This window comes from Durio zibethinus, chromosome 16, assembly GCF_047325235.1.
Source record: "Durio zibethinus cultivar Kanyao isolate XHJ-2024 chromosome 16, ASM4732523v1, whole genome shotgun sequence".
In the NCBI taxonomy this organism is placed as follows: domain Eukaryota; kingdom Viridiplantae; phylum Streptophyta; class Magnoliopsida; order Malvales; family Malvaceae; genus Durio; species Durio zibethinus.
In genome coordinates this window covers 25,132,611-25,158,039 of record NC_143177.1, presented here as the reverse complement: position 1 = coordinate 25,158,039, position 25,429 = coordinate 25,132,611, and the positions used below count along the sequence as shown (strand labels likewise).

The 25,429-nt window shown below is 33.7% G+C and overlaps 2 protein-coding genes and 1 pseudogene across 15 annotated transcripts; 2 read left to right on the top strand and 1 right to left on the bottom strand.

Annotated features, from left to right (window-relative positions):
• Positions 1 to 372: 372 nt before the first annotated feature.
• Positions 373 to 18,675, bottom strand: LOC111298193 (RNA helicase family protein). Of its 13 annotated transcripts, none has more exons than XR_016328834.1 (36): positions 18,285 to 18,675; positions 17,827 to 17,932; positions 17,557 to 17,747; positions 17,345 to 17,398; positions 16,598 to 16,748; positions 16,096 to 16,514; positions 15,617 to 15,835; positions 14,740 to 14,851; positions 14,289 to 14,486; positions 13,787 to 13,866; positions 12,811 to 12,933; positions 12,559 to 12,645; positions 11,842 to 11,942; positions 11,055 to 11,112; positions 10,179 to 10,244; positions 9,593 to 9,675; positions 9,280 to 9,463; positions 8,766 to 8,912; positions 8,578 to 8,679; positions 8,334 to 8,483; positions 8,134 to 8,238; positions 7,173 to 7,313; positions 6,956 to 7,045; positions 6,810 to 6,866; positions 6,403 to 6,486; positions 5,681 to 5,779; positions 5,449 to 5,589; positions 4,671 to 4,741; positions 4,136 to 4,213; positions 3,925 to 3,994; positions 3,760 to 3,849; positions 2,844 to 3,050; positions 1,990 to 2,082; positions 1,321 to 1,443; positions 863 to 953; positions 373 to 773 (listed from the first exon to the last, which is right to left on the bottom strand). XR_016328834.1 is itself a non-coding variant. In XM_089745655.1 (35 exons), exons 3-34 carry the CDS (start codon positions 17,572 to 17,574, stop codon positions 876 to 878), a joined length of 3,801 nt encoding a protein of 1,266 aa, XP_089601781.1. In that variant the 5' UTR covers positions 17,575 to 17,747; positions 17,827 to 17,954; positions 18,285 to 18,675; the 3' UTR covers positions 373 to 773; positions 863 to 875. The 13 variants fall into 13 exon arrangements, 6 of the variants coding, with proteins under 6 accessions (XP_089601781.1, XP_022748667.1, XP_022748668.1 ...); XR_016328835.1 differs by having other exon boundaries at positions 2,844 to 3,034; XR_016328833.1 differs by lacking the exon at positions 4,136 to 4,213 and adding an exon at positions 2,684 to 2,741 and having other exon boundaries at positions 2,844 to 3,034.
• Positions 18,676 to 19,319: 644 nt separating this feature from the next.
• Positions 19,320 to 19,921, top strand: LOC111298433 (uncharacterized; annotated as a pseudogene).
• A 667-nt stretch (positions 19,922 to 20,588) lies between these two features.
• On the top strand, positions 20,589 to 23,574 carry LOC111298192 (nifU-like protein 2, chloroplastic). 2 transcript variants are annotated; one of them, XM_022892930.2, is made up of 5 exons: positions 20,590 to 21,012; positions 21,093 to 21,204; positions 21,639 to 21,773; positions 21,891 to 21,949; positions 23,208 to 23,574. In XM_022892930.2, the coding sequence occupies exons 1-5, from the start codon at positions 20,923 to 20,925 to the stop codon at positions 23,394 to 23,396; spliced, it is 585 nt and encodes a 194-aa protein (XP_022748665.1). In that variant the 5' UTR covers positions 20,590 to 20,922; the 3' UTR covers positions 23,397 to 23,574. The 2 variants fall into 2 exon arrangements, with proteins under 2 accessions (XP_022748664.1, XP_022748665.1); XM_022892929.2 differs by having other exon boundaries at positions 20,589 to 21,012; positions 21,639 to 21,949.
• Positions 23,575 to 25,429: the final 1,855 nt, after the last annotated feature.

The window sequence follows — 25,429 nt, the reverse complement described above, 5'->3', positions numbered from 1 at the left end:
CGTTGCCACTCTGAATATTCAAAGCTCAATCGAGCTACAATCTTAATCAAGAAGCATAGCCGGATTTTTCAGCGCCGTCTATAAGCTAGCCACAGTTAAATATCTCTCTCTCTCTCTCCCTCCTATTCCCAGAACTCAAGCCGTGGATTCATTCCCCAATGACTATTACACTTCCGTATCGTACAAACTTCCTTTGACCGACCTTAATTGTTCTTTTCGCCCACTTCTAACCACAAACTCCAAACCTTTCCTTTGCAGATAGACGCGATTTTTTTTTTTTTGTTAAATGTAAGTTAATCGTACCTACATGCAAAATTCAGCAATTTTTTTTTTCATGCTTCGTTTCAGAAAATTCACTCCGACAGCCAAATATGAGATTAAGCTGTAAGCATAAAAAAAAGTAGTTTCATGGTATAATCTTAAGCCTTTATATATTTGACATTGTAATTTCCAAAATCTTAATCTTATATAGGCACTTATGAAGTCCAGAGCCGGTCTTATTACCGATGACGCAGAAGAAATATGATAATAAATGAAATTCTTGCCAGGAGTGCGAATTTTTGTACTCGAACCTTGCTGTCATCACGTCATTTTGAAGACCATGCATTCAGTAAACCCGATGCTTTCTTTGAAGAACTTAGCCTGCACTGCCAATGAAAACAAACATCACTTCCCAGTTCCTCCAAATTCAGGCAGGCAGCATCCTTGAACAATAAGTTACACAACCGTGTGTCTTGATGCAAGTTCGAGCTCAGCCACTGCAACAGGAAAGACTATCATGCAAAACGAAGCAACAAGTCAGGATGAGAACGCAACATATATTCTCCAGCTAAATTATGAAGCTCAAAGCATGATCGCATACCTATAGTGCTCAACTATTTTGGGGGCTTGTCTTCATCTAGCAACAAATTTATCATTGACCTGACAACCTCATTATCTACAATAGTTGCATTCTACAAGAAATAACCAAAAAAAAAAAAAGGAATAAGTTATGCATCATTACAGGCACAAGATTCGTCAAGGAAAGATGATAACCAAATGGGAGACATTAAAAATAGCAGCAATTGATGTTTAGATAAAGCAGCTCAAGTAACCAACCTTGCATGCCAAGTTTGTGAACTATGAAACATTTGGATTATTAGTTTGGCATTGAAAATTCATTTAAAGCACAAATAAACTGCAAAAAAATTACACACCAAGAACCTTATTCTTACCCTTCGACTGTTTTAGGCTTTTGCACACATTCACATATACTAAGTTTCGAATTCTAAGCAATTGAAAGAAGACAACTAAACTATAAATAATCACACACAACCATACCTCTGGCTTTCTAATCAGCTCCTTTAAAATTGAATGAAGAGCTGATCTAAGTTCCTTACACAAGACAGCAGTTTGAGCAGGTGCTGTCAGCTTCAACCATCCATCTATAGTAACCAATCCAGACTATAAAAGAAAAAATGTTAATCCGCGAACAAGAAACTACATACTGATAAGGACTATCAGATATAACAAAGTTTTGAAAGGATGGAACAGTACTATTCGATTCAAGAATGATACTATAACAATGGAGTATAAATTAACAGGAAACTATAAGCTTCATTTTCAGGGTTTGTTTCACTTGCCATGAGTGTCATGGAGAAGAGTTAGAATTAAAAAGTGAAATAATAGAGTAGTGGAGCGGACAGGTTCATCAGCGTGTAACCAGGGATTTTTGAAAGCTTTAGGTGGTATAACAATAAGTGTAATAAAGGACTGATTTTGAGTTGTTTACCATAAATCTTAGAGAATGTATATATTAGCATTGTAGAATATCAAAGACAGTATAATACACCCTAAGGGTACTTAAAATGGTTTTGAAATTCTGAATGAGACATGAAAGCAAAAGATAAGTCAAAGATGGAACAAATCATCATATGATTTCATCAAATTTAACAGCATAAGCAGAAGAAATTCACTTATTTTATGGCCACTAAGGATTACAGAAAATACCTGATGTTGAATGTTAATTAAGCCACCAAACAGCAAAATGGAGAAGGGAGATATGATTGTAGTATCTCGCAGAAATACCTTGTTGGTTTCAACCTGTAAATGTCAAAATTAGATTGCAATCCATAGCAAATTGCATACAAAGCTAGCTCCTAAGAAGTTTTTCTTTTTCTTGCCATTTTTAATCAAGGAAAAGTTTAAATGGTCGAAGGGAAAAGGGGACTTACAAATGGTAAAAGTGATTTCACCATTTTGAGATTCCTAAGAAATCTCCAATCTAGTAGTGGATACCAAACAGAAACCCAGAATTCTTAACTAGAATAAGCATAAAGATAATCCTTGTATGGGTATCTTAAACACGACATAAGAACCTAAAGAAGAACATCCCCCTCTATATTGCAACACATAATTTAAGTCTGGATTAGCTTATTCTTAATTATCAGAAATGCTAAAATTGTACAACACGAAGATTATGTGCCAAATCAAACAAACAAGTGCAATAACAAACATTATGAACAAGACCAATTTCAATAAGCAAAGAGCAAACAAAAAAATTTCAGATAACATTATGAACAGCATATGCTTATCAACATTCAAGAAACTTCTTACATTTATATTATACATGATAACAACCAACTTCAAGAATCGAATAAAATTTGGACATTTTTAAGAAAAAAAGCTAATCCTTCGCATTAACCTATGTTAGGATAGTTCTACAGCTCCCCAGGAAATGGCCATGCAATGATTCATCAGCCCTACGTATATCATGTATGAATATAAGAATTATTCATTGATTAGAGAAAGAAGAAAATTCAGAAGATTAAAGAAGAAAATCCATTAGCCAGAAGCGTACATACCTTTTCAAGGAAGACAAGAAATGGATGTTGAAAGGATTTCAAGCTACTGTTGATTGAAGAAGGGTGTATATGAACCTCTCGTCTTCCATCATACCAGACTGGATGACCCTTTGATGCTGGACTGTGTTTAAGTCTACTGAGAGCTACTTCAGCAATGCCCAGCTCAGTGGCAGCCACATTAGGATATAAACCTGCACATAATATTGCCTTCAAAGATAATATTAGAATTATGTCTCAATAAGATGCAGTTACATGGTTTTAATCATCCTTCGCTACACACACCTCGTAAGCAAACAATAACACTTAACAGCACATGATAATGATCATAAGTGTCAAAAAGAAAATCAATAACTGCTCAAATCATGATTGGAGGAACTTTGGATATTTCAAGCCCCTTCTCAGAGCATCAAACACACATCACGAGAAAGCTGGTTTTATAAATATGTAAACTCACAGGAAAATTGAGATATAGCATTCAAGAAAACAAGACGAAACTCTAGTGATATCCAAAGAGAGGAACAAAACAAATAATAATAATAATAATAATAATAATAATAATAATAATAATAAAGGTGCCCCGTTTACAAGTGGCAAGTATACAGGATGGCTCTAAGCCTCTACTACACACAGAGAATATATGACTTCCCCTTGGGAACAAATATCTAACTGAACATCTAATAGCCCCATAATAAATGACACAGGTAAGGTATAAATGAAACTAAGAGAGCAAAGATTGCCCGCAAAGAATAAATATTGCAAATAAAGTTCTAAATGGACAAAATATCATCCAGATAAATGAAGTGAATAAAGACCAAAACATAACCTCAGCCATAACATAAGAGAGATGCAAAACTGCAAAAGTAGCACTAAAATGTGAACAATTCACACAATGAATAAAACTTATGTTCATAATTACCTTCACAACTGCTGAATGATGTGAATGCATATTGAATGGTTGTGAGTAGTCAGAAAACCAACCATCAAGATTCTCCCTTTTACCCCCAGTCTGTAAGATAAGGACAAAACATATACCACATCAAATAGCATAAAAGTCATATCAATTGAATCAAAGGAAGCATACCTGATAATTCTTTGGAAGATTGATGAATCCTATATCTGCTAGCAGTGTTCCAAATTGTATTCTCATGTCTCTGAAATTTTAAAATAACAAGTCAAAAGACCAAGATTAGTTGCCAAATTCAAAAAAAAAAAAAAAATCAAAAGCTACAAAATAATTATTTGAACAGATATTATCATGATTTAAATGGTTATCTTTTGACATATATACGAACCATGGTTTTACTGGGATATTTTAGGTAAGCAATTTGATAAATATCTAAATCAACAACCCCTCAACCACCCAGTGATCCCTGCAGCATGGAGGGCCAGAAAGGAAGAAGCAATTATCACAGTGACTTGCTAGCTTTGACTCCCTTGATGGAGGGCCATGGCAAATATGATAGGAGCAATATACTCCTTTCCCTTCCAAGTGGCATCTCCAAAGGGATAATAGCTACTGAAGATACATAATAACAAATAGGTAGAAACACATATAGTGACATATTTTGTAACTGCAAATTGGCAAAGATACCACTAGCAAGAACACAATATATCCTGTTCATATTGACAACTTAAGAACTTGCACAAGACTCTGAAGTATTATCTGTATTTTGGAGAATTCATTCCATATTCATAAAATGACAAAAATAGAATAGATGTCGCAGACAAAATATAACAGCTAAAGGGTGGGTTATCATCCGAATGATAGGAAAAAGGCCAAAAATTCCCGTAAGGGGGGAAAAAGAGAAAGAAAAGTAAAAGCTAAACCTTATCATGTACATAACCGAACTGCTTAAAAAGTACATGTTGCAGAACCGCTGGGCAGCTTTTACTCCTTTCTGCAAGGATAGAAATTTCACAAATAAGTGGTATGTTTGAAGAGCCACCATAACATGTCTCATGCAAATCCATTAAACAGATCATGGTATATAGAGAGAACTGCAATCACTCCAGAAACAAAACAAGACTCCCTCTTCGTCTCAATGCCGAAGGATAAGGGTTCTAAATATCGAAGTGCAGGTCAATCAGGGTGCCATTTACCAAACAAGTCAAACTCTTCTAGCATTGCAAACTTTTTTTTGTAGTTGTTGATTAGCATATGGTCAACTAGAGATTAAAAAGCAAAACAAAGGACAAAAAAAATTGACAAAGGTGCAGATAAATAAAAACAAGCATTATCAACTTCGTAAAAAAGGATCAAGAGGATAAAGTCAGGAGGTATTTGATCAATAGAGTTGATAATGGGAAAGAAGTATGGGGTTGTAGAAGTTGGTGTGATAATTTCTTTGAAATTACACATCCTATGCACCATTTCTGGCAATAGGGGCTGATTAGTTGAAGAGGTTATTTCTATCCCTAATATTTATCAACACCAAATTTTTAGCAAGTATAGTACTTTGAACATGGCATGATGCATTTAAGATGGTAAGTTGACCTCTCTTTTCATTTTTCCCACCTTCAGGGGATTGAAATCCAATACTTACAGAAAATACTAATTTACTCATCCTTACAAAGCTAATAAAAACCAATACAATCATTCACTAACCTCTCGGAAAATCTTCTCCCACTTCCTATATGCAACCATCATTAGCAAATGATCAGACTGCCTATCAGCAACATTTGAATCACTTAATTCATCGAGCTTATCACTTAATAAAGCCAATTTAGCTCTTTCAACATTTTGCTTCTGTAATATAAAAACAAAAAAGTGCTAGTCATGCAACTTTTTCCTTTTCTGAAAGCAAGAACAACATAAACTTAGTATAGAAATAAAGAACCTCATCTTTTGGATACAAAAATGGAGACTTATAGCTGAGAAACGCAGAGATTGATAGGACAGGCGATAAGCAACCAAATATTCCACCATAGAGCAGCATCTGCACTTCATCCAGAAACAATTTAGTAAACTCTGGTCCAATGGAAGTTCTTTAGCAGTCTAATGCAACAAATGATTGAAAGATTTGTGCATCCATGGAGGAAAAAAACTATATATGCTCATCATGTTTCATTCAAAGAACTTCAGGCAAACAAAAGGCAGCACTCTACAGCAAGCTAAACTGACTCAAAGTCCATGTAAAATCTTCATATTTGGCACTTTCTCTCCTTTACTTTTGACAAAGAAACCCTAATTTAAAATCTAGGTTCAATTTTATTATGTTTGCACTATTTTAAAATGCTTTTGCTCTGTACTTATGTCCCATAACCGATCCTTCTATCTGGGGGCATATTAAATTAATTTCTAACAATTCTTGCTACACAAATGTATAGCACGCATATCACAATAGGCATAAGTTTTGTTTGTAATAAATTACATTTTTAGAAAAAAAAAAAATAGCTCATAAGAATGAGTTTAAACATTTTGAGATGTAGTAAGAAGATATCATATAAAACATTTACAAACTCAGAAAATTTTTTAAATGAAGTGCAAGCCATAGTGATTATATTAACATCTACAGCCAAAAGAATAGTGGAAATAAAATATACGATATGCACAGTGCACCTTTCCAATTAATACATCAACAGGAAGCTTTGCCAAATGATGCCCAAGAGGAGTCAACTCTTCATCTCCCTCAACAGCACCAACCTGAAAAATAAGCTCCTGTTATCATCTAGTGATAAACTCATAGGCAATCATATTTCCCAACTACCAACAACAAATAAAGCAGTAACTAGTATACTATAATTATTTTAGGGTCCTCTTCTGCAAAGTCCAAGTATTCACAAATGCCAGTTAAGTAGGCTGATAGGATAACAAAAATCTTAATCAAGCAATAAAAGACAACAGGGGGTCATGACAAAAGGAAAAATCTAAATTAAGTGCTTCTTCCTTGAACACAAATCACGCCCAAAATCTTAATCAGTCAATTACCATACGTCACAGTTATTGATCAAATGAAGGAAACTTGCCTCATATAACAATGAAATGGCAGAGTTCATAGCTTCTTCCTTGGGTGGTTCCAAAGCCTGAAATAAAAAAAAAAATTTTAAGTAAAAAATAATTTAGAAAAATAAAACGATTACAAGATATATTTGCTGTAAAGATGTATTTGTACCTTGGATAAGAAAGGCTTTATGTGACCGAGGCTAAGTAGCTTAATTTGTAAACAAAGCTCTACTAAAGGCATCCGAAGCATTTCAGGAACCTTGATTATAATTAAGAAAAAATAGATAAGATTTGGGGCAATAATCAAAGCAATAAATAAGTTAAAGTTATAATTTCCAGCCTAGTTATAAGCACATAAATAAATATGTTCCTAAAGGAGAAATTACCTGATATGGACGCATGAGCTTTTCAAATCTATGTTGTGTGTACAAGCAAAAGCAAATTCCAGGCTTAACACGGCCAGCTCTTCCTCTCCTCTGCTTAGCATTCGCTCGAGATATCCAATCTTCAACCATGCTTGATAATTTCTACAGCAACAATTAAGAAAAATCAAGCGCATAACCAACGACTTAATAGAAGGAATTCATGCATACAGACAAGGATTCACTTATGATTGGGGTAAGATGCTTGACAATAGCATTCTCTTCTAAAATTTCTACTCTCATTTGCTAAAATTAGAACTGTTTTTCTTTTTCTTTTTCATTATCTGATATTGGTTTATGGTAGAGAACCAAAAAAGAGAAGATAAAAAAAAATGATAAACTTTCAGCCCTCCATGTTTTTCCAATATACATAAGCATTACCAACTACCCGTCTTTTCCCAACTTTGTATTGGTGGGTCATAACAACTTAAGCGAAGAACAAAAGCAGAAACCATAGCATTTTCAGTCCTTGAACCTAGCAACCAGATGATGTTTACTCCAGTTGAAGCTTTTTTCTTTCTTTTAATACTCATGTAGGACTTTACTACAAACTTAGACACGTTATTAACCACTGAAGATGTGCAGCATGACATCTAGGATAAGCTTCCTAGATTGACATGGACTGCCAGTTGATCTGACTGTAACCTGCCTTCAGTCGATATAGAATGCAAATACACAGATATTCTATAGCCAAAATATTGGAACTTTATGAATATAAAATTGGTTTTCATAGTAAAATTAGAAAATGATTTATATCAATAGAGCTAAACAACAGTTAGAAGCCTAAGATTCTTTCAGCCAAACTTTTTTACCAGCAGTTGCTTAACAACACCGAAATAGGCCTGGCTCTAAACATCTGCACTCATGCAACATAAACATCAACAAAATGAAGATTACTAAACTGTAAATAAATATAAACGCAAACCTTTTGAGGATTATAACGATTCTCCTTATGCTTTCCACAGTCAATCACATAGACCACATCATCAATTGTTATACTAGTCTCTGCAATATTCGTTGCTATAATAACCTGGAAAATTGAAATATATTGAAAGAAGTTAAATGATCTTAGGGTTGAAATTATGATAGCAAATGAAAATCTCAAACACGAGTGAAGAAGCCTACCTTACGTATGCCATCAGGAGGATTTAAAAAAACCTTTTTTTGCTCGGTTGATGCTATTGATGAATGTAGAGGCAAAAGCCAGTCAGAAGATGGTCCAAATTGATAAGATGCAGCTAGCCTATCAAGCAGTGTGTGAATTTCTACAACACCCTGTTATGCCATGGAATATGTATCAAACTAATATCAAAATAGGAAAATCCAGAAGTATAGTATAGACCACATCAAAGTACTTAGGACAGCTTACTGGCAAAAAGATGAGTATAGCACCCTCATCGCATGTTTCATCTACATGACAGACTAAGTCTTCAAGCAGATCGTAATCAATGACATCTTCATTCAGTCTTTTCTGTGTTAAAAAGTTGTAAGTTTGTTATTCATCCAATCATCGAGGTAAATAGAAGAAAACATGCCATTTGAGCTAAAAGAGTTTACCAAATTTTGTTGTGTTTGATCGCTATATGATTGATAACTACTTGAATTGTAATTTGGATTTACATAGTCCTCCGAAAGCAGGGAATCATCACCCCATGCAGACAAAACAAGATTTTTCTTTCCTCTACGATTGTTCACAGGACCACTCTGCAGCAGAATGCAAGACTTCATTACTTGCATGATGACAGAAACCAAGATATCATACTCATAAATCATCAAAATCATCAAACGGGTGATTTAAAGCTCCATTTTGTACATTATGCTTAAAATGCAAAAGCTAGCTAACAACACATGTTGACAATGGGAAGAAATTTCAAAATTGGAGGAAATAATTAAAGCATCACTAAATCTAATAATTGGCACACCTACACTTAGCTGGTTTTATAAGTGCAGCGAGGCATGTGACTGATCACATAGCTATCACATACTCATTTACTTTTTTCTTTCAGCTCCAGATTCGAGAAGCAGTTAGCTAACACCCAGTCAGAATAATATGAAACCAAATTTTAATTACCATGTCCTTTGTGGTTGTTTCATATCTTAGAGAAGCAGGAGAATCTGAAGCAAGGTGATAATTGATACTTTCATATATATCCTCAAGAAAGCAAGTTGTCACCGGATGTGTCCGGCCTTGTGCAGTAATCACCGGGCAAAGCCCAAAATATCTTGAGAATAAATCAGAATCAACCGTTGCAGACCTAAACATTCATAGCATAATTCAAAAACCAAGAGAAAAAGGTGTGGCTGAGATGGAAGTCAAGACAAGCTTACACAACCACGAGTGATGAGTAACACATACACTATTACAGAACTAAAAATACACATACATAAGAATAACTTTCAGCTTGGGTGTGCCATAGGCAGATTGCTTCTCAACCAGATTCTTCAAAACAATGAGTAGAAAATCACCCTGTGAGGAAAAAGAAACAAGTCAGATTCATTTAGCAAAGTTGGATTTGTATATTTCAGTATTGACTAAAATTTGTAAAAGTTGATACTGCTCCACTCTCAAAAAATAATATAGCATTGAACAGCAATTTCCCTTGTGGGTAGATTGCTCCTCCCCACATGCTTTTCATGATTTGACTAGCCCTTCAGATATGAACTTGCAACTTTTTTTTAATGGCAAGAACTTTTGATTGTTACAAATGATCTCAACAACTGTCCGATGAGATACTTTGTTAACCCTTTTTTCAGAGCCAAGAACTCAAAATCAAATAAAATATCTTGCATGAAGTGCTGCAAATTAATTCATTTAAAAAACCCTGCTGAGTGTCAATCACTGAAGGACTTTGTAAACCAAATGAGAACATACACACCATAGGTTTAAAAAAATCCTTTTTATTTGCCCAATGACACATAAAAGAATCCACCTGAACTAACCATAGTTGAACTTCAAATTCATTCACTTACCAAAAGAGACCGTTCATGTACTTCATCAACTATGATATGACTAACACCAGTCAAGCTTTTATCCCCCTGAGAATATTGAAACAATAAACAAGAGGAGGAAAGCTAAGGGGAAAAGGAGATTAACAACAAACAGCATAATGTAATTTCGTATGGGAAGTTGCCTCAATGCTAATTTTACAAAACATGTATTGCAATAACCTCACTCAAAGAAACGTAATCTAATATGAATTAAAAGTTTCTGTATATTTATAAAGAATTAAATCATCCACATGGAATCTTCAAATTAATATATTCATGTAAGACTTCCACAGACAGCAGCTATTGGTGAAAATGTCAAAAACTAGCAAGGGTTCTCTAGTTTAGCAAATAGATGCACTGTTCCAGAATCACATTTCAGCAGTCTGACTGTGGTTGGGAGAAAGAAAACAGTACATAAAATCAAGTCTATAAAATCATTACTCTTATATCTATGCCATTACTTTTACTCTTTTAGCATATATGGAATTAGGAAGATGGGAAACAGCTTAAGAGGCCAAGCATATGTTTAAAGTAATGACTAACAAGTTAATGAAATATATTCTGATAATCCAGCATATACCTTGCATAAACTTTAGCTATAAGCTCATAACAAATTACTACTTCCTTTAATAAAAGATACCAGCAACATATTGTTCATCACAAAGATGAGCATGTTGAAGAAAAACAGAACATGCCCAACAGATTAATAAGTCTTCATACTAACAGAAGCATATAACATTATTAAGCTGTCATCATTATTAAGCGAAATCTTATATGATCAAAACTAAAATCTAACAAAATTGAGGCTGACATTAGTTACAATAGATTCAAAACAGATTGTAAACAACAAGGGCCTACCGCAAGTTTCCTCAGAAGAATACCAGTTGTACAAAAGAGAAGCTTTGTCTTCTCATTCCTAGAAAATACAGCATAAGCAAGAAGGAAAATTTGTTATTTAAGCAAAAAAATAAAAAAATCACAGTAGTCTTTTGAGAACTAAATTAAAAATAGCCCTCTATTAAGTGAAAACATCAAGTGGGCTACACCGGCAAATACTATTTTCTACAAAAACATAGTTAACACGTACAATATAGCAAGAGAAAGGAGAAGCTTAAAAAAATTAATAGCAACAATATTTGTCACCTTAAGGAATGACAAAGCAATTCAAAAGACAATGAAACATTGTCATAAATCAACATAAATGAAATCTCAGCATCGTCTAAACGTTAAAGAACACTTTAAGCACCGTTAAGAATTTGACAAGAGGAGGCAGAAAATCAAAGGTACTATTTTTAAGCTCCTTAAAAGCATCTTAAGCCTCCCTAATCTTCAGTAAACCATCATGCACTTTGCAAAATCAGTAAACATGATAAAATTGTACATAAACTGTTCATGTAACCCGTAAATTGTGAGCTTAGAAAAACTTGCTCAAACCACAATCAATCTGACACGAAATAGATTGCATAAATCAAGAAATATAAAGAAAAAGTTTTATGCATACAGCATATGGACAGAATTCATCATTGCAGCTGCATTTGTAACAGCAAATCACAACTATATTTACTACTTTCTAGACATATGAAAAGTAAACGAAATTAGAACATTCTTAAAACTCTAGCAACCAATTAGATAAGCACATGAACACCTTGCATTGTCTAGACGAACTTGATATCCAACAAAAGAACCATTAGAACCAGGAGATCGTTCACAACGCTCATCAGCAACTCGCTCTGCAACAGAAATTGCCTGCAATATGATACGATAATCCACAAGGTACTTTTACCAAATATATAGATATAGATACATATCTATATGAAAGCTTAAATGAAATTTACAACAAAGCACTAACAGACAAGACTGTGACTTGATAAACTAAAATAATAAGCTCAGCTGAAAACATATATTACTTTAATTTTCTAGTTGCAACATCATACTTGATGCATTCAACTTTATCAGAGGTAATATGCTACCAAGAATTCTTCGCTCTAGTTTCTAGAGGAACAGACATTTTAAAAAACTTCATATCCATTCTACAAAATTTCACATAGATAAATAATATTATTATAACTTAACAGAAATTAAACACACTAATATTACAATTTGCATTTAACATGTTATTTTCTTTTTGAAAATAGAACCAAACTTCTTCTATTTTAATCATGTTTTCATAATGCATTTAAGTCATCCACAAACATCTTAGGACTTCAAAGAGAAGATAAGGGAGAAGATAAAGGAGACAGGTGAATGGAATTAACTTTTGATTGGTAATTGAAAGAAAAGCATGAGAAACAGTAACAGAGCAGCAAGAAAGGCCAAAAAAAGGCTTCATAGAAAGGTGCAACAAACATTAGTATTCACCCACCGCTATTCTCCTTGGTTGCGTGCATATGATATTACAATGTCCACCCTGTCCTGATTCAATCATATCATCCAATATGAACTGAGGAACCTACATTCAGAGAATGAAAAACATAAGGCTGCTTTTTAGAAGGAGAGAGCAAAGAAATTATTATGCAATAAGCCAACCAAAAACATGAAATTCAGTCTAAGCAGGTCAAGGAGACACATCAAACATAATGCTTTGCCCAAAACAAGGAAAATATGTAAGTTAAACCTGAGTAGTTTTTCCAGATCCTGTTTCACCACAAACAACAAGAACATTATTCTCCTTAAGCAGCTGTAAAATGTCATTTTTCAACACAGCAATAGGAAGAGCAGCTCTAGTTTTCAACATCTCCTGAAAAGAAAAACAAGTATAAAACTTTTAACAGCAACAGCCAAATCCATTGCATGGTAAGGAGCATTATTACAAGAATAGGCATCATGTTTACATGAACAACATAATATGCTCAACAACATGAACGAGAACATTAATTGAGAGTGATATTACCTTAATCACAAAAAAGATTACACAGTAGACCATATAAGGCTCATACAATCGCTCGAGTATCAAGTTTGAAATAGCATCCTCAAGCCACCATAAGTTTAGATTTAAGAATTATATACGTCTAGCTATAAAAACTACAGCAAGACTTGCATGTGGAAGGTTGAAAATCTACAACAAATATCATATCGTAGTAATCTCTTGGCATACATTCATCAGCAAATTCTGACATATCAGATTATCGATAATGAGATTGCCTTAAGATTCACAATCTTCTTCATATATTTCATGCAACAGAAGCAGGTTATCAAATGTAAAACCCCGTCCCCCCCTTTGTCCAACAATACAAAGCTAAACTAAATTATCGCACGTTATACTTCAGCAAGCGCTAAAATTTTTATACAATGGAAGAACAAGAAAACCACAAAGCTTCCAACACATTTTAGTTCTGTTCTCCAGTGTACGTTGCACACAAATAAGCTGGTAAACTTCATAATACTCATTAGCAAATAATAAGTTTAAGTTGCTTCAACGTGATAAAACCATCAGATCCCCCAGCCAAACTTCGAATGAGATGCAATTATAAAGAAACAATAGCAACAAAGGAGCAATTGGAAAAACAAATACATATATAGTTTATACTAAAAGCTCAATGAGTTTATCCAATGACCATTTTCCTTAGAGAGAGCAATAAGAATGCACCAACCTTGTATTTATGTGTCTGCTTTCTCTTTTCTTCTTCCTGTCTCAAATACAAACTTTCCACTTCTTTCGCATGGCTTCTCCCTAAGATATGACATGTGTGAAATTGAAGACATCATTAGGTTATTACCATCCCATAATCAAAGTACCACTATCCTTCAGCTCAAATTAAACAATTATACTCGTCTAAGATCTTCATAGCAATTTACCCTGTATTTCCTCATTTAATTGCACGTTCAGAGTTCCACAAACAATATCAAAATAATTTCATGAATGAATTATCCACCACAGTTCCCATTCAATTCTAACTATTCTGCATAAATTCTTTCGGGGATGGATAAAAAAAGCATGTCCTTTGGAGGAAAGAAGAGAAAAAATGAAGAAAAAAGATAGGACATTGAAAACCATAGGGTTAAAAAGCCTAAACCATTTCATATTCCGTATCAGCAGCAAATCTGGCAAAACAATTTACTATAAATGCATCAAAATAGAATAAAAGAACATACTTTCAGCTATTGGATCAGCTACAACAGAACTCGATGTTTTATTTCCTTCAATGAAGGGCTTTTGGAACTTATCTACAGCAGATTCATTCATATCATCACTAGAAGCCTTTGATCTGGAATCATCAGCATTCAATAACCGATCCACAAAACCAGCCCTTCGATCTTCCTCGCTGTCTTCTATTTTGGTCAATGGTTCCCCTGAAAGTATTCAAATATTTTAAGAAACGTTAACAACAGTGGCAACTTGCTTTTGGCAGTCTGATAAATATCCTTTTTTAGCCCTCATGTTGTATGGATAAAGACATCAAAGCAAATGAACTGAACCGGACAAAGAAAGATGATTAAGCACAATATCAGAAAAGAAGCCATAACCACATTTGCATAAATAAAACAAAGTTTCAAAGAGTTATTTTGCATCTCTGAATAAAAAAATTGGTGTCTAAATTATCACCTTCTTTCCATTGAAAAATGAGAGAAGAATAAGGCTCAGTGACTACAAGTTGAACAGGAAGATCTGGAAACAACTGACAAAGAGCGAATGCTGCAACTCTGTTCTGTGCATCCTGTAGAAAAAATACAAGCAGCACCTAAATAAACATTTGAATATATTTTATCCATAAGTCACACGTACTAACTAGAGAAGAAAGAAAAAGGAACAACTTCACCTTCAGTCGTATACCCATTACATAAGAACTATCAACCATCATACCAGGCAAGAATTTGATTGGAACTTAGAAGCTATTTCACGCATCACTAATAATAACAATAATAATTATCAAAAAGGAAAAAGAGAAGGTCATTAGAGCTGGTAACATTATGTTTACTGAGCATCTGAGACCATTTATTCATAAAGATATTAAAGAAGGGTGAAATTAAACTAGTTTTCAGTACCTACCCTATATCCGATAAAAAAAATGCTGACAATCCTCAGACAATCTAGTAAAAAATATTTCAAGTCCATCGCTACTGTTCTAGAAGAGGAAAAACTAAAAACTATGGTTGATCAATCTTGAGGAACAAATACCACCAAACATGGTAGAAGTTTTAATTTACCATTATGGCATTAACTTGAAGGAAAATACATGCTTTGTATTTGTTATCTTGCATGCAGCATAAGCATGTATATGAGCATCTGTATATATCCACATTAAACAATAGCAGGATAGTTATGCAGCCAAGTTCGTAGGATGTACAAAGTGAATGTAGGAACTAAGAACTTTCCTCAAAATGTTCATCTTCTAATCTGTTAGACACCAATAGCATTGCACTGAACGTTCTTAATCATTGTATCTCAAATTATCAGCATAAAGCATAAGACAAACAATTACCTCAGCAAATTCAAAAGCTTCTTGTTCATGAGGAAGCTGAAAGGTGACCAGCCCCCCAGCTTTTCTGCTCTTGCCCCTTCCACTAGATTTACGCAACACACTAACAGAATATGTGAAACTTTTACCTTTCCCAGGCATTTTATTAAATTTTGGAGCCTCCCACCCTGATCTTTGACATAATTGATGAAGAACAGCCTTAGGAATCTTTTTTGGCTCTCCCTGTCATTATTTAGATCACATCAAAAAAGAAGTCACAACAAATTCAAATATAATAAGACCAAAAATCAAATATTTGAAGTTTGGAAATGGATCAATATGGCACTATAATGAAATTGAAAATTAAATCAGGAATCATACTAAATAACTTTATACATTCATCACACCACAAGTTATGGCAATACATACTAAGTACCGAAAATGCGTTACCATCAACCCTCAGTAATATTAACCTCACAAGATCATTGCATCTTGTATATTACCTTCTTCCAGATTCCATCCAATTTCTCTAAATTTTTCTCGCTGTATAATTCTTTCATCTTTTCTTTCTTCTGCAATTTCAATACTTCAGGAGGCAAAGCATCATTAACTGAAGTATCCTCTAAGAAGAAATCACCAATCTCCACATCTTCTAACATATTTTCTGATACACCTTTTCCTTGAGCAGGTAAGAGAGAAGGAATAGAATTGGTTGAAAACTCATTAGAGGACTCTGTATCATTTACACTGCATGTTGCTTCGTCCAAAAACATAACAGAGGCTGCTGAATTGCCTTCTTCATCACCTAAAGATATTACCTCAGGGTGCTCTTCAGGAATGGAACTATTGAACATGTCCTCAGACACACATGCAGATGCTCGCTCATGCAAAAAATCTGATTCTAAAATATCATCTGATAATCCTGTTCAGAAAATGAAACAACTCATTCGAAGATATCAAGTGACAAATCTTTTAACATGAATAAAAGAAGGAACTAAAGTTGACCTAAAGCAGACAACTCCTGCTTGAGTTTGCGTATTATATTGCCTGCCTTTTCCTGGCCTTTTTTATTCCCCTTTTCTTTAGCTTTTGTAGCTTCTAATCGTGCTGCATGGTATTCTTTCGCAATAACATCATAAGGCCTTGGTCCAGAGACCTAAAAATAGCATAAGAATGAAAATAAACCTTGTCGAAAGGAGTAACTAAGCTTATATCTAGCATCTATCCTGAAGGGGGGAAAAAAAAGAGGAAGTTGATTTTCAAGTCTAAACTTACAAATACATAGCCATTTACCATTCTTATGTAAAAGGGTAAAATTTAATGACAAAGGAAACAAAACTAGTGCACAATGAATTCTAGAAGCAGCATCAAGAGAAATAAAAATTATTGAAATGTTATTCACCAAGTGGGACTCTACAACCAAATTAAGCAATCAAGACCAGTTTTCCATGCCCTAACAAGATATAGTAAACACATGCCATCATCCAAAAAAAGTGAACACACGAGAAATTTAATCCCTGTCACTAAAATGCAAAGTACAGCAAATCCAAAGGGCTCTCCTTTTGAATCCATGCAAAGAAATTTGCACAAGCCTTTTACTATTCACTACATCTCTACCTTCATCACAGCCAAACAGCAAACACACACAGGCAAACAAATAGAGAAAAGAGCTCTTGTTACTCTACTCATGCACCTTTAATTATTTTATATATACTAAAACAGAGAGAAAGGAGAAAAAAAAGTTTGAAATACCTCCTTGGTAGAACCCTCATCACTTGCTTCATCTTCCCAAGTTTTGGATTCATCCTGAAGACATAAACTATTCGCTAAACCATTTTAAACAAATTTAATATATATATATATATATCAACAATGGCAAAATACATTCAATTAAATAGATCCTTAATCCAAACAGCAAAGACCATCAAAAACAATATCAGAAACAGTTCATTCTGTTCGCTTACCTCTTCTTGTTGTTCCATATATTGCCTAATCCAATCTGCTTGAGATGGTTGGCATGTATTTACGGAATCCTCATCAGCACTCCCCTTGGTTCTAACAGAAAGTCCCACTAAGTTTTCCTTTATCCTTGTCGAAGCATCCACCGAAGGAGTCCAATCTTCTTGTTTAAATGATATAACATTGACAGGCCCTCCTGACATGACACATCACGTAATACAAACATTATTACCTAGAAACACCAGGCAATTGTTAAATGTATTAGAAAACCATACCTCCATCTGAATGCAAAGAAATTCCACTAGTAAACTTCAAAGGAAGCTCGTTACGAGGTAAGTTTAAGCATAACCAATCGAGAGCAGCCTCAAAAGTAGCAGTATCCTACTCAATATAAGGATGTCAACTGCTCAATCAATATATTCATAAGAAAATACGATAAATTTGAAAAAAAAAAATTCAAATTTTTTGTAAGAAAAAAATAAGATGTCAATTGAAAAAGGAAATTCAATTTTTTTATGTCAACTGCTAAATCAATATAGTCACAAGAAAATACTATTAAATTGAAAAAAAAATAAATTCAATTTTTTTGTTAAAAAAAAATAATATGTCAACTGCTCAGTCAATATATTCATAAGATAATAGTATAAAATTGAGAAAATACAATTTTTTTTGTAAAAAATAATAATAATTAAATTATATAAGCAGAATGTACAATAAAACAAAATAATATAACCTTGAGAGAAGAAAGAGCGAGCTCAATTTGATCGTTTGAAAAACCTTCACAAGAAAGCTTCTCGTAAACGGCTTTAAGTTTTTTTGCTTTTTGGGTCTTGGAGTGAGAATCTTGGACCGGATTCGGATCACCTTGAAATTGGGAGGAATGGCCGGAGTTCAGTAAGAGTCGACGAAGTCGGTTCTCGTTCTCGGCCGATATCTGGAGGCGCGGAGCCGACGCTGACGCTTGGCTGGTTTTCGATGATGCAGTAGGTTTTCTGTTGCCTTGCTTCAATGGCTTCTTTTTGGGAGCCATTGAAGATCTCCAAAGAGAGTGTGTTTCTTGCGCTGAAAGAAACTTTAAGAAAGTGCAGAGTCTGAGAGTGGCAGAAGAAAAAAAAAAACAGGCCAAACAGAAAGAGAAATCTCTATGGTATAGAAAGAAACCTCGCGTCAATAATACGCTTCCTTTTACGAAGTCAAATTTTTACAGTTGAAAAATATTTTAACTTTTTTATGTCGGTGAAACGGGGCAGTTCTTTTTTTTAAACCAAAAAAAAAGGGGCATTTTTTTTATTTACCGATATTTTCTTTTTCTTGAACTTAGCCTAAGGTCATGCGTATTTTTTAAAAAATAAATTTCTAAATTCTTAAATTGAAAAAAAAAAATTGTTTACTTTTGGTTTCTAATAATCCCTTCTATTCTTATATTAATAGAAATTAAAATAAAAATAATAACAAATAAAAATTTATAATTTATAATTGTTTATATAAAATAAAAATACACTATATACAAGAGAAATGTTAATTGTTTTTTTTTAATTAGAGAAATGTTAATTATTAAGCATTCGCTAAAATGATATTTAAAATAATTATAATTAATATATTTGTTTTTTTAATTTAATGAAAATAATGTGAATTTTTTAATAAAATCTATTTTAGACATTCACTACTAAAGTATAAAATCACAAACAAATATAAATTAGTGTTCTAAGGAAAAAATTAAAAAAAGAGAAATTATTAAAATATATTTAAAAAATAATTAAAAATAATAAAAACCCAAGCCCCAATTCCGTATCCGAAGCCACCCAAAGACTATCGCTCCAACGTTGACACTACCCGCCCTTTTCCATGTGTCAAAGAAGCCGTTGCAGTCTTTGGTGAGGGGCTTCTCGTGGGACAGATGTATACTCCAAAGCCTTACACTTACAGCCGCTCTCCTAGCCAAGAGATTAACTGGTTTTCACCAAGTCTCGAAAACGGCCTTAAAGAAGATTGATCATGAGAGTAACCAGCAAGGGGTTGTGGATACCTTAAAGAAGCTTGAGGCTGAGCTTGAGGAAACAAAGGCGGAGTTGAAGTTGCTTAAAAAGAGAAAATCTGAAACAGAAGTTGCCTTGGCTTCACTTAATGCTGAACTTCATAGGAATATGTCTAAGTTGGCTGTAGCTGAGGCGGCAGCGGCTAAAAGGGCAGCGACAACGCCAAGAACTGTGAGTATTGAGATGGAAACTGGAGAAGATATAGCGAGAGAGGAAGAGAGGAGAAGAAGAGAGTTCATGAGTAACACATTGAGACGTTGCTTGTATTTTTGTCCAATATGTAGATAAAGAAATTCATCATTAATATGTTCATGTTCAAAAATTCTAACGTGCAAAAATAATGAATTATTAATTCTTCATTTGGATACGTGATTAAAATATTTATATTGCATTGTAAATGTTATTAAAGAACAAATCATAAAACAACATTCATAACGTAATAAAAAAAATTTTCAAAAGCAATCAGAGGTTCTAGGTTTTCTTTTTGTGAAGGACAATCCATATCTATCATTACTACAAGTATATACTTAATATATATATATAATATAATATAATATACAATCAAACCAATGAAAGTATGTGTATATTAATATTATTCTTAAAGAATGAAACATTTTTTGTTTGAAAGGTGGAAAGATAATCCCACTAAGAGATTTTTTATTTGGTTGGGTACTCATGAGTGAAGAGGTAGAAAGATAAGAAAAATGGTAAAAGATAAACTCCATTAATAACATATAATAATACTAAATAAATTAATAATGACTTATGTTATAATTAGACTTTATCAAAGCATAACCCTTTAAAAAATAAGAGACTTTAAAAAAATTTCTTATTGAGTAAAGAATAAGGCCCTTTTTAATTACCCTAACTCAATGTCTACATTTTATTGGACAAGGGCCGAAGCCCACCGACCGTCGCCCCTTGTCCACAGTTGAAAACTTTTTTTTTCCCTCAGGCCAGTCACAGTTCAAAAGTTCACATTTCTTTTTCTTGTTCGGTTTTTTTGGTATATTCGTGTGGTTTTCTTTCTGCTTTATTTAAAAAAATAAAAAGGAATATTTTAATTTTGAAGAGCTTAGCCGAGGGCTTTTGTCAGGATGCGCTTCGAGGACTGAAAAGCTTCAAATATTATCCCCACCTCACAATCACCTATCACGACAAGATAAATTCAATCGCAGATTGCAGCCAAACGTAGCCTAAAACGCGCCCAACTAGAAATCCATCAGAAAGAACGGAAAATCGAAGTTCAGAAGCGAAAGAGTGATCAATCGCATACTTCTTTGATTGCTATTATTTCTCTTTTATCCGTCCAAATCAAATATATTTGATTTGGAAATGCAAGCCGTGGTTATTAGCCCAACATATTACTGCGGGAGCCATCATCAAACCCTAGAACCCTCCTCTTGTCGTCCCACAACTACCAAGGTTCGTTTCTCTCTCCTTTATTTTTCTTAAAATTTGGTTCAAATTTTCAAGATTTTAATGGTAATTTCCGATTCGCCCAGCCCTCGAACTTCTTTGGTACCCGCGTCTTGCTCGCAAAAGGGCGTAATCCGGCGCGGCGAAGCTCATGGCGTTGTGTGCGGATTCGATCACCTGCTCTCACCCGTAGGCGAGGTCAGTTTCGTGCGTTTCGATTCGTTTATTGTAATTTTAGGTTAATTTTGAACTCTGTTACCTCTGTTTAATTAGAGAAAAAAGTGCTTGAATGTTGAAATCTTAGCACTGTTGACCTAAATAGCATAGTTGGAGCTGGCTCTTTTTATTTTTCAATCTTTTATTTATCGATATACAATTGATTGCTATTGCTCTATCTATAATTTATTTCTTCTTCCTTTGATACTGCTAATGATTATGTTAAGAATTCGGTTTATTGCTTTCTAGAATTAGATGTTTAGTTTATCTGCATATCCCATTGTTTATTAATATTTTTTGAGTAATTAAATGCCGATTTGATTTAGAGAAGTAGAGATGCCAAATATCTTCTTCCTATTTCTTTTTGAAAAGTGTTCTGAATCTTAAGGAGCTTGCCTTGATTTGATTTCTTGCAGTTATAAAGGCTGTGGCCACTCCTGATTCAGCCTTGGAGTTGCCGCTAACAGCAGAGAATGTTGAGAGTGTGTTGGATGAAGTTCGACCATATCTCATTGCTGATGGGGGGAATGTGGCATTACATGAGATTGAAGGTAATGTTGTGTGGCTGAAGCTACAAGGGGCATGTGGCTCATGTCCGAGTTCTGTTATGACAATGAAGATGGGTATTGAGAAACGTTTAATGGAAAAGATACCTGAAATTGTTGCAGTGGAACCATTAACTGATGAAGAAACTGGCCTTGAGCTGAATGAAGAAAATATTGAGAAGGTAATTACACGACAGCCTTATTAACTCTTAAAATTTATGTCCTCCTTGCATTCTTAGCATATAAAGGAGCGCTGCCTTTTGCTTTATATTTTAACTTTTCACTAACTAGGAAAAAAAAATTGAGAGAGTAAGCCAATATGATGAAATAAGGGATCTGTTGTTTTTCTGAATACAAGCTAAATCAATGAAACCAACAGGCTAGGAAATTAATCTTGAGGATTTGTGGATGTAGACATGGAAATAAGCCCCATAGTTCCAGATTTGTTTGAATTCTTTGATAATAACGTTTCCCCTCCTTCTTCTGGTTGGGGGATAACACCTAAGGTTTTAGTGTTGAAGACGAAAGAATATTAGTGTCTTGAGAACAAGTTTCTAATCCATCCATAAGTTGTTAGAGTTGTAAGGGAAGGAGTACCATTGGAAGAAACTAAGCAACACTTTGCAGTAATGATTACAAATCCCTAGGCAAACAAATTTTCATTTCTTCCATTAAGTTGCCAAACATGAAAAATATGTTTATTTTCTACCTTATTATATCTTTTTAAATCTAACCATCATATATCAATAATTTATGTAGATTAATTAATCACACTATGTCAGCCAAGTCAACATTCTTTTCAATTTTATTTTTTCCTGATTCCAACTTTTCATGGGTTCCTGAATATTATTACCCTAGTATTGTTCATCTTCACAAAATTAGTAACTTTATTTCTACTTTTTAGGCTAACTGTTGATGATCGCTTATTTAAAGTTTAACACCTATCTGTCCCTGATATATTGCTTGAATTGGGCATTCGCCATTTTACCTAAATGATTGTAACTGGGTATATCCGTATGTCTGGTTTATTTAGTGGTTCTACTTATGTTTCTTTACTAGTTAAGTCTCGGCTGCTTAACCTTTGTTTCTGTTGTTGAAATCAAATTAGATGTCGAAATCAAAACCTTAAGTGCTTTGATGAGAAGTTAGATATCCATGGATGATAGAGTTTGTACCGCCTTGTTTAATTTTCTCGTTCCTTTCATTTGGCTTAATCCTTAATCAAAGTACAGCATTATTTTGATTGTTGATTCAACTGTTTTGGCTTCTATTTATAGGCATTTGGTACTCTTTCTGTAAACTTTGCTGGGTGTCTTTTCTCACTTTGTTGGGTTTAATCATTGGTATTAAATATAAATTTCATGCATTGTGTATCATGGCAGGTAGTTGAAGAAATTAGGCATAAATGTTAACTTTTTGTGAACTTATATGTTATGTCAGGTACTTGAAGAAATTAGGCCGTACCTGGTTGGGGCAGCGGGTGGATCTCTTGAATTAGTTGCCATTGAGGAGCCAATAGTGAAAATTCGAATCACGGGTCCTGCAGCAGGGGTCATGACTGTTAGAGTTGCTGTAACACAAAAGTTGCGGGAGAAAATTCCAGCAATTGCAGCCGTTCAACTTCTATGATTTGGGTACAATATGGTTCTCAAATAAAGCATTTCTGGTTAGGCTCGTAAAACTTGTACGAGCAGTGAAATCCTGGTGTATAGTTTTTTATACTTTAGTCGGATGCCATTGTTACGTAGCAAGTAATAATTCGATAATTCAATTCAATTACAAGAATATAGATGAAAATTATTTTTGACCGATTAAGGGAAAAAGAAGAAGCGGGCTAGAAAGTAGAATTAAGGCCTACGCACAAGTTTGTAAATTTTTGGGATGAAGCTCAAGTCTTTATTTAAGTTTTTCCATAAGCAAACCTAAGGCCTATGCACAAGTCTGAAGAGGCCCAGCTAAGCGGTGTTAAGTTCAGGCCTGATTTGATTTCCGGTTGTTATTGAAAGAAATATATATATATATATATATATATATATTATATATTACGAATGATTTATTATATAAATTATAATGAAATATTTAATATAATATTTAAATTTTAAAATTTTAAAATTTGATATTTAAATTATAAATTTGTAATTAATGTGGTATTAAATTTTAATGTGTTAATTATAAATGATGATATATGATAGATAAATTATTTTTTAAGTATCACATTAATCAATATATTTATAATTTAAGTATTAAATCAGATATTTTTAAAGTTTAAATATTATATTGTATATTTCATTATAATTTAAATATAATTCATGACATTAAAAAAAATAATGCTTTGCAATACAATTTCCTTTACATTTTGCTTGAATCAATTGGATTCTTTAAAGCAATACGGTTTAATTTTCAGTGAGAAGACAAAAATAGTAGGCAACGTAGCTGGAAAAGGCCAAACATGATAAAAAAACAGAGATGGTCCTTTGGTAGTTTTGTTGAAGGCCTTAACCATTGGACGATAATCTTTTTCAAATTACACAGTTAAGGTGGGTTTTGATTGGGCACGCCCCAGGCATGCAAAATATCCCAGTCGTTTTCATATCCATTTCACCGATATCCAGTCACTATTTGTTTTTTAATGAATTAGTCACTTTTTTATTTAGTGAAACAATTTATTTAATATCACTTAAACGGCTAAAGAAATTTTGTCTATCCACTGAAGTGCCTCATCTTGACTCTCCAATGCATAAATATGGTAGCTGAACTTAAAAGGATTACTCACGCAAACAAATTTATTTTGTCAAAACCCACTATGTTTTCTGTCAAGCAAAGCCTTTCTGCTGATGAACTCGTCAATAGCAACAACAGCCAAGCTAGTTTCATAAGTGACGGTGCCAAAGAGGAGACAACAATACTTAAGCGTTTCAATCTCGGTTTGACTGTGGGTGGTGCAGTGTGGTTCATGTTCATGATCAAGATACCTGCAGCACATCATTTTATAAAACTGATCAAAGGCTCGGCTTCCCCAGCACCAGGCATGCCGTCGTTTTCGTCGCCTTCAAAGCCGACATATTAAAAGAGTTTCAAACTAGAGGTTGACAAATTGGGTGATGAGCGGTGACTAGCGAGAGGTAAGGGTTTTTTGGGTTTTACGAACGCCGATCGCGCGATTAAGCCACGAATAATAAATAAATTAATTTAAAGGTTGGCTTTGGTTTTAGGTTGGTTTGTGCTTTAGGGTGCCGTTGGTTGCTTACGGCGGTCGATATACGAAGGTCAAAAGAGTATAAGCAACTTGAGAGTTTCTACATATATATATATATATATATATATAATATGTTTTTCACTTCATATGGTAAAAAAAACAATTGAAAAAGAAAGTAGAAACTATGGTTTTGATTAATCACAAAAATTGTTATTGTATTAGTTTGTTTATACTGATTAGACTTGAAATTTAATAATCTCTAACGAGAAATCTTTTCAATATTATATATTCTAATAAATTCCTTCTAATGTAAATTTGAGTAAATTTTTTGAAACCTATGTGTCCATTGATAATTAAGTATATGAACTAATTGTAAGCTTAGGTTGTGATTTTTCTATTGCACTTGAGATTTATTCATGTTTATAATAAATTAAATTAAAGATTTTAGTTTTATTTAGATAAATAA

Excerpts from the sequence above, each read along its gene's own strand:
- LOC111298193 (XM_022892932.2), bottom strand. The coding sequence starts at position 18,581 with ATGGCTCCCAAAAAGAAGCCATTGAAGCAAGGCAACAGAAAACCTACT. Across the intron at positions 7,046-7,172 it reads AGCTCATGCGTCCATATCAG|GTTCCTGAAATGCTTCGGAT; the intron begins GTAATTTCTCCT and ends ATTATAATCAAG. Across the intron at positions 6,487-6,809 it reads CCATTTCATTGTTATATGAG|GTTGGTGCTGTTGAGGGAGA; the intron begins GCAAGTTTCCTT and ends CTTATTTTTCAG.
- LOC111298192 (XM_022892929.2), top strand. The coding sequence starts at position 20,923 with ATGCAAGCCGTGGTTATTAGCCCAACATATTACTGCGGGAGCCATCAT. Across the intron at positions 21,013-21,092 it reads GTCGTCCCACAACTACCAAG|CCCTCGAACTTCTTTGGTAC; the intron begins GTTCGTTTCTCT and ends CGATTCGCCCAG. Across the intron at positions 21,950-23,207 it reads ATGAAGAAAATATTGAGAAG|GTACTTGAAGAAATTAGGCC; the intron begins GTAATTACACGA and ends ATGTTATGTCAG.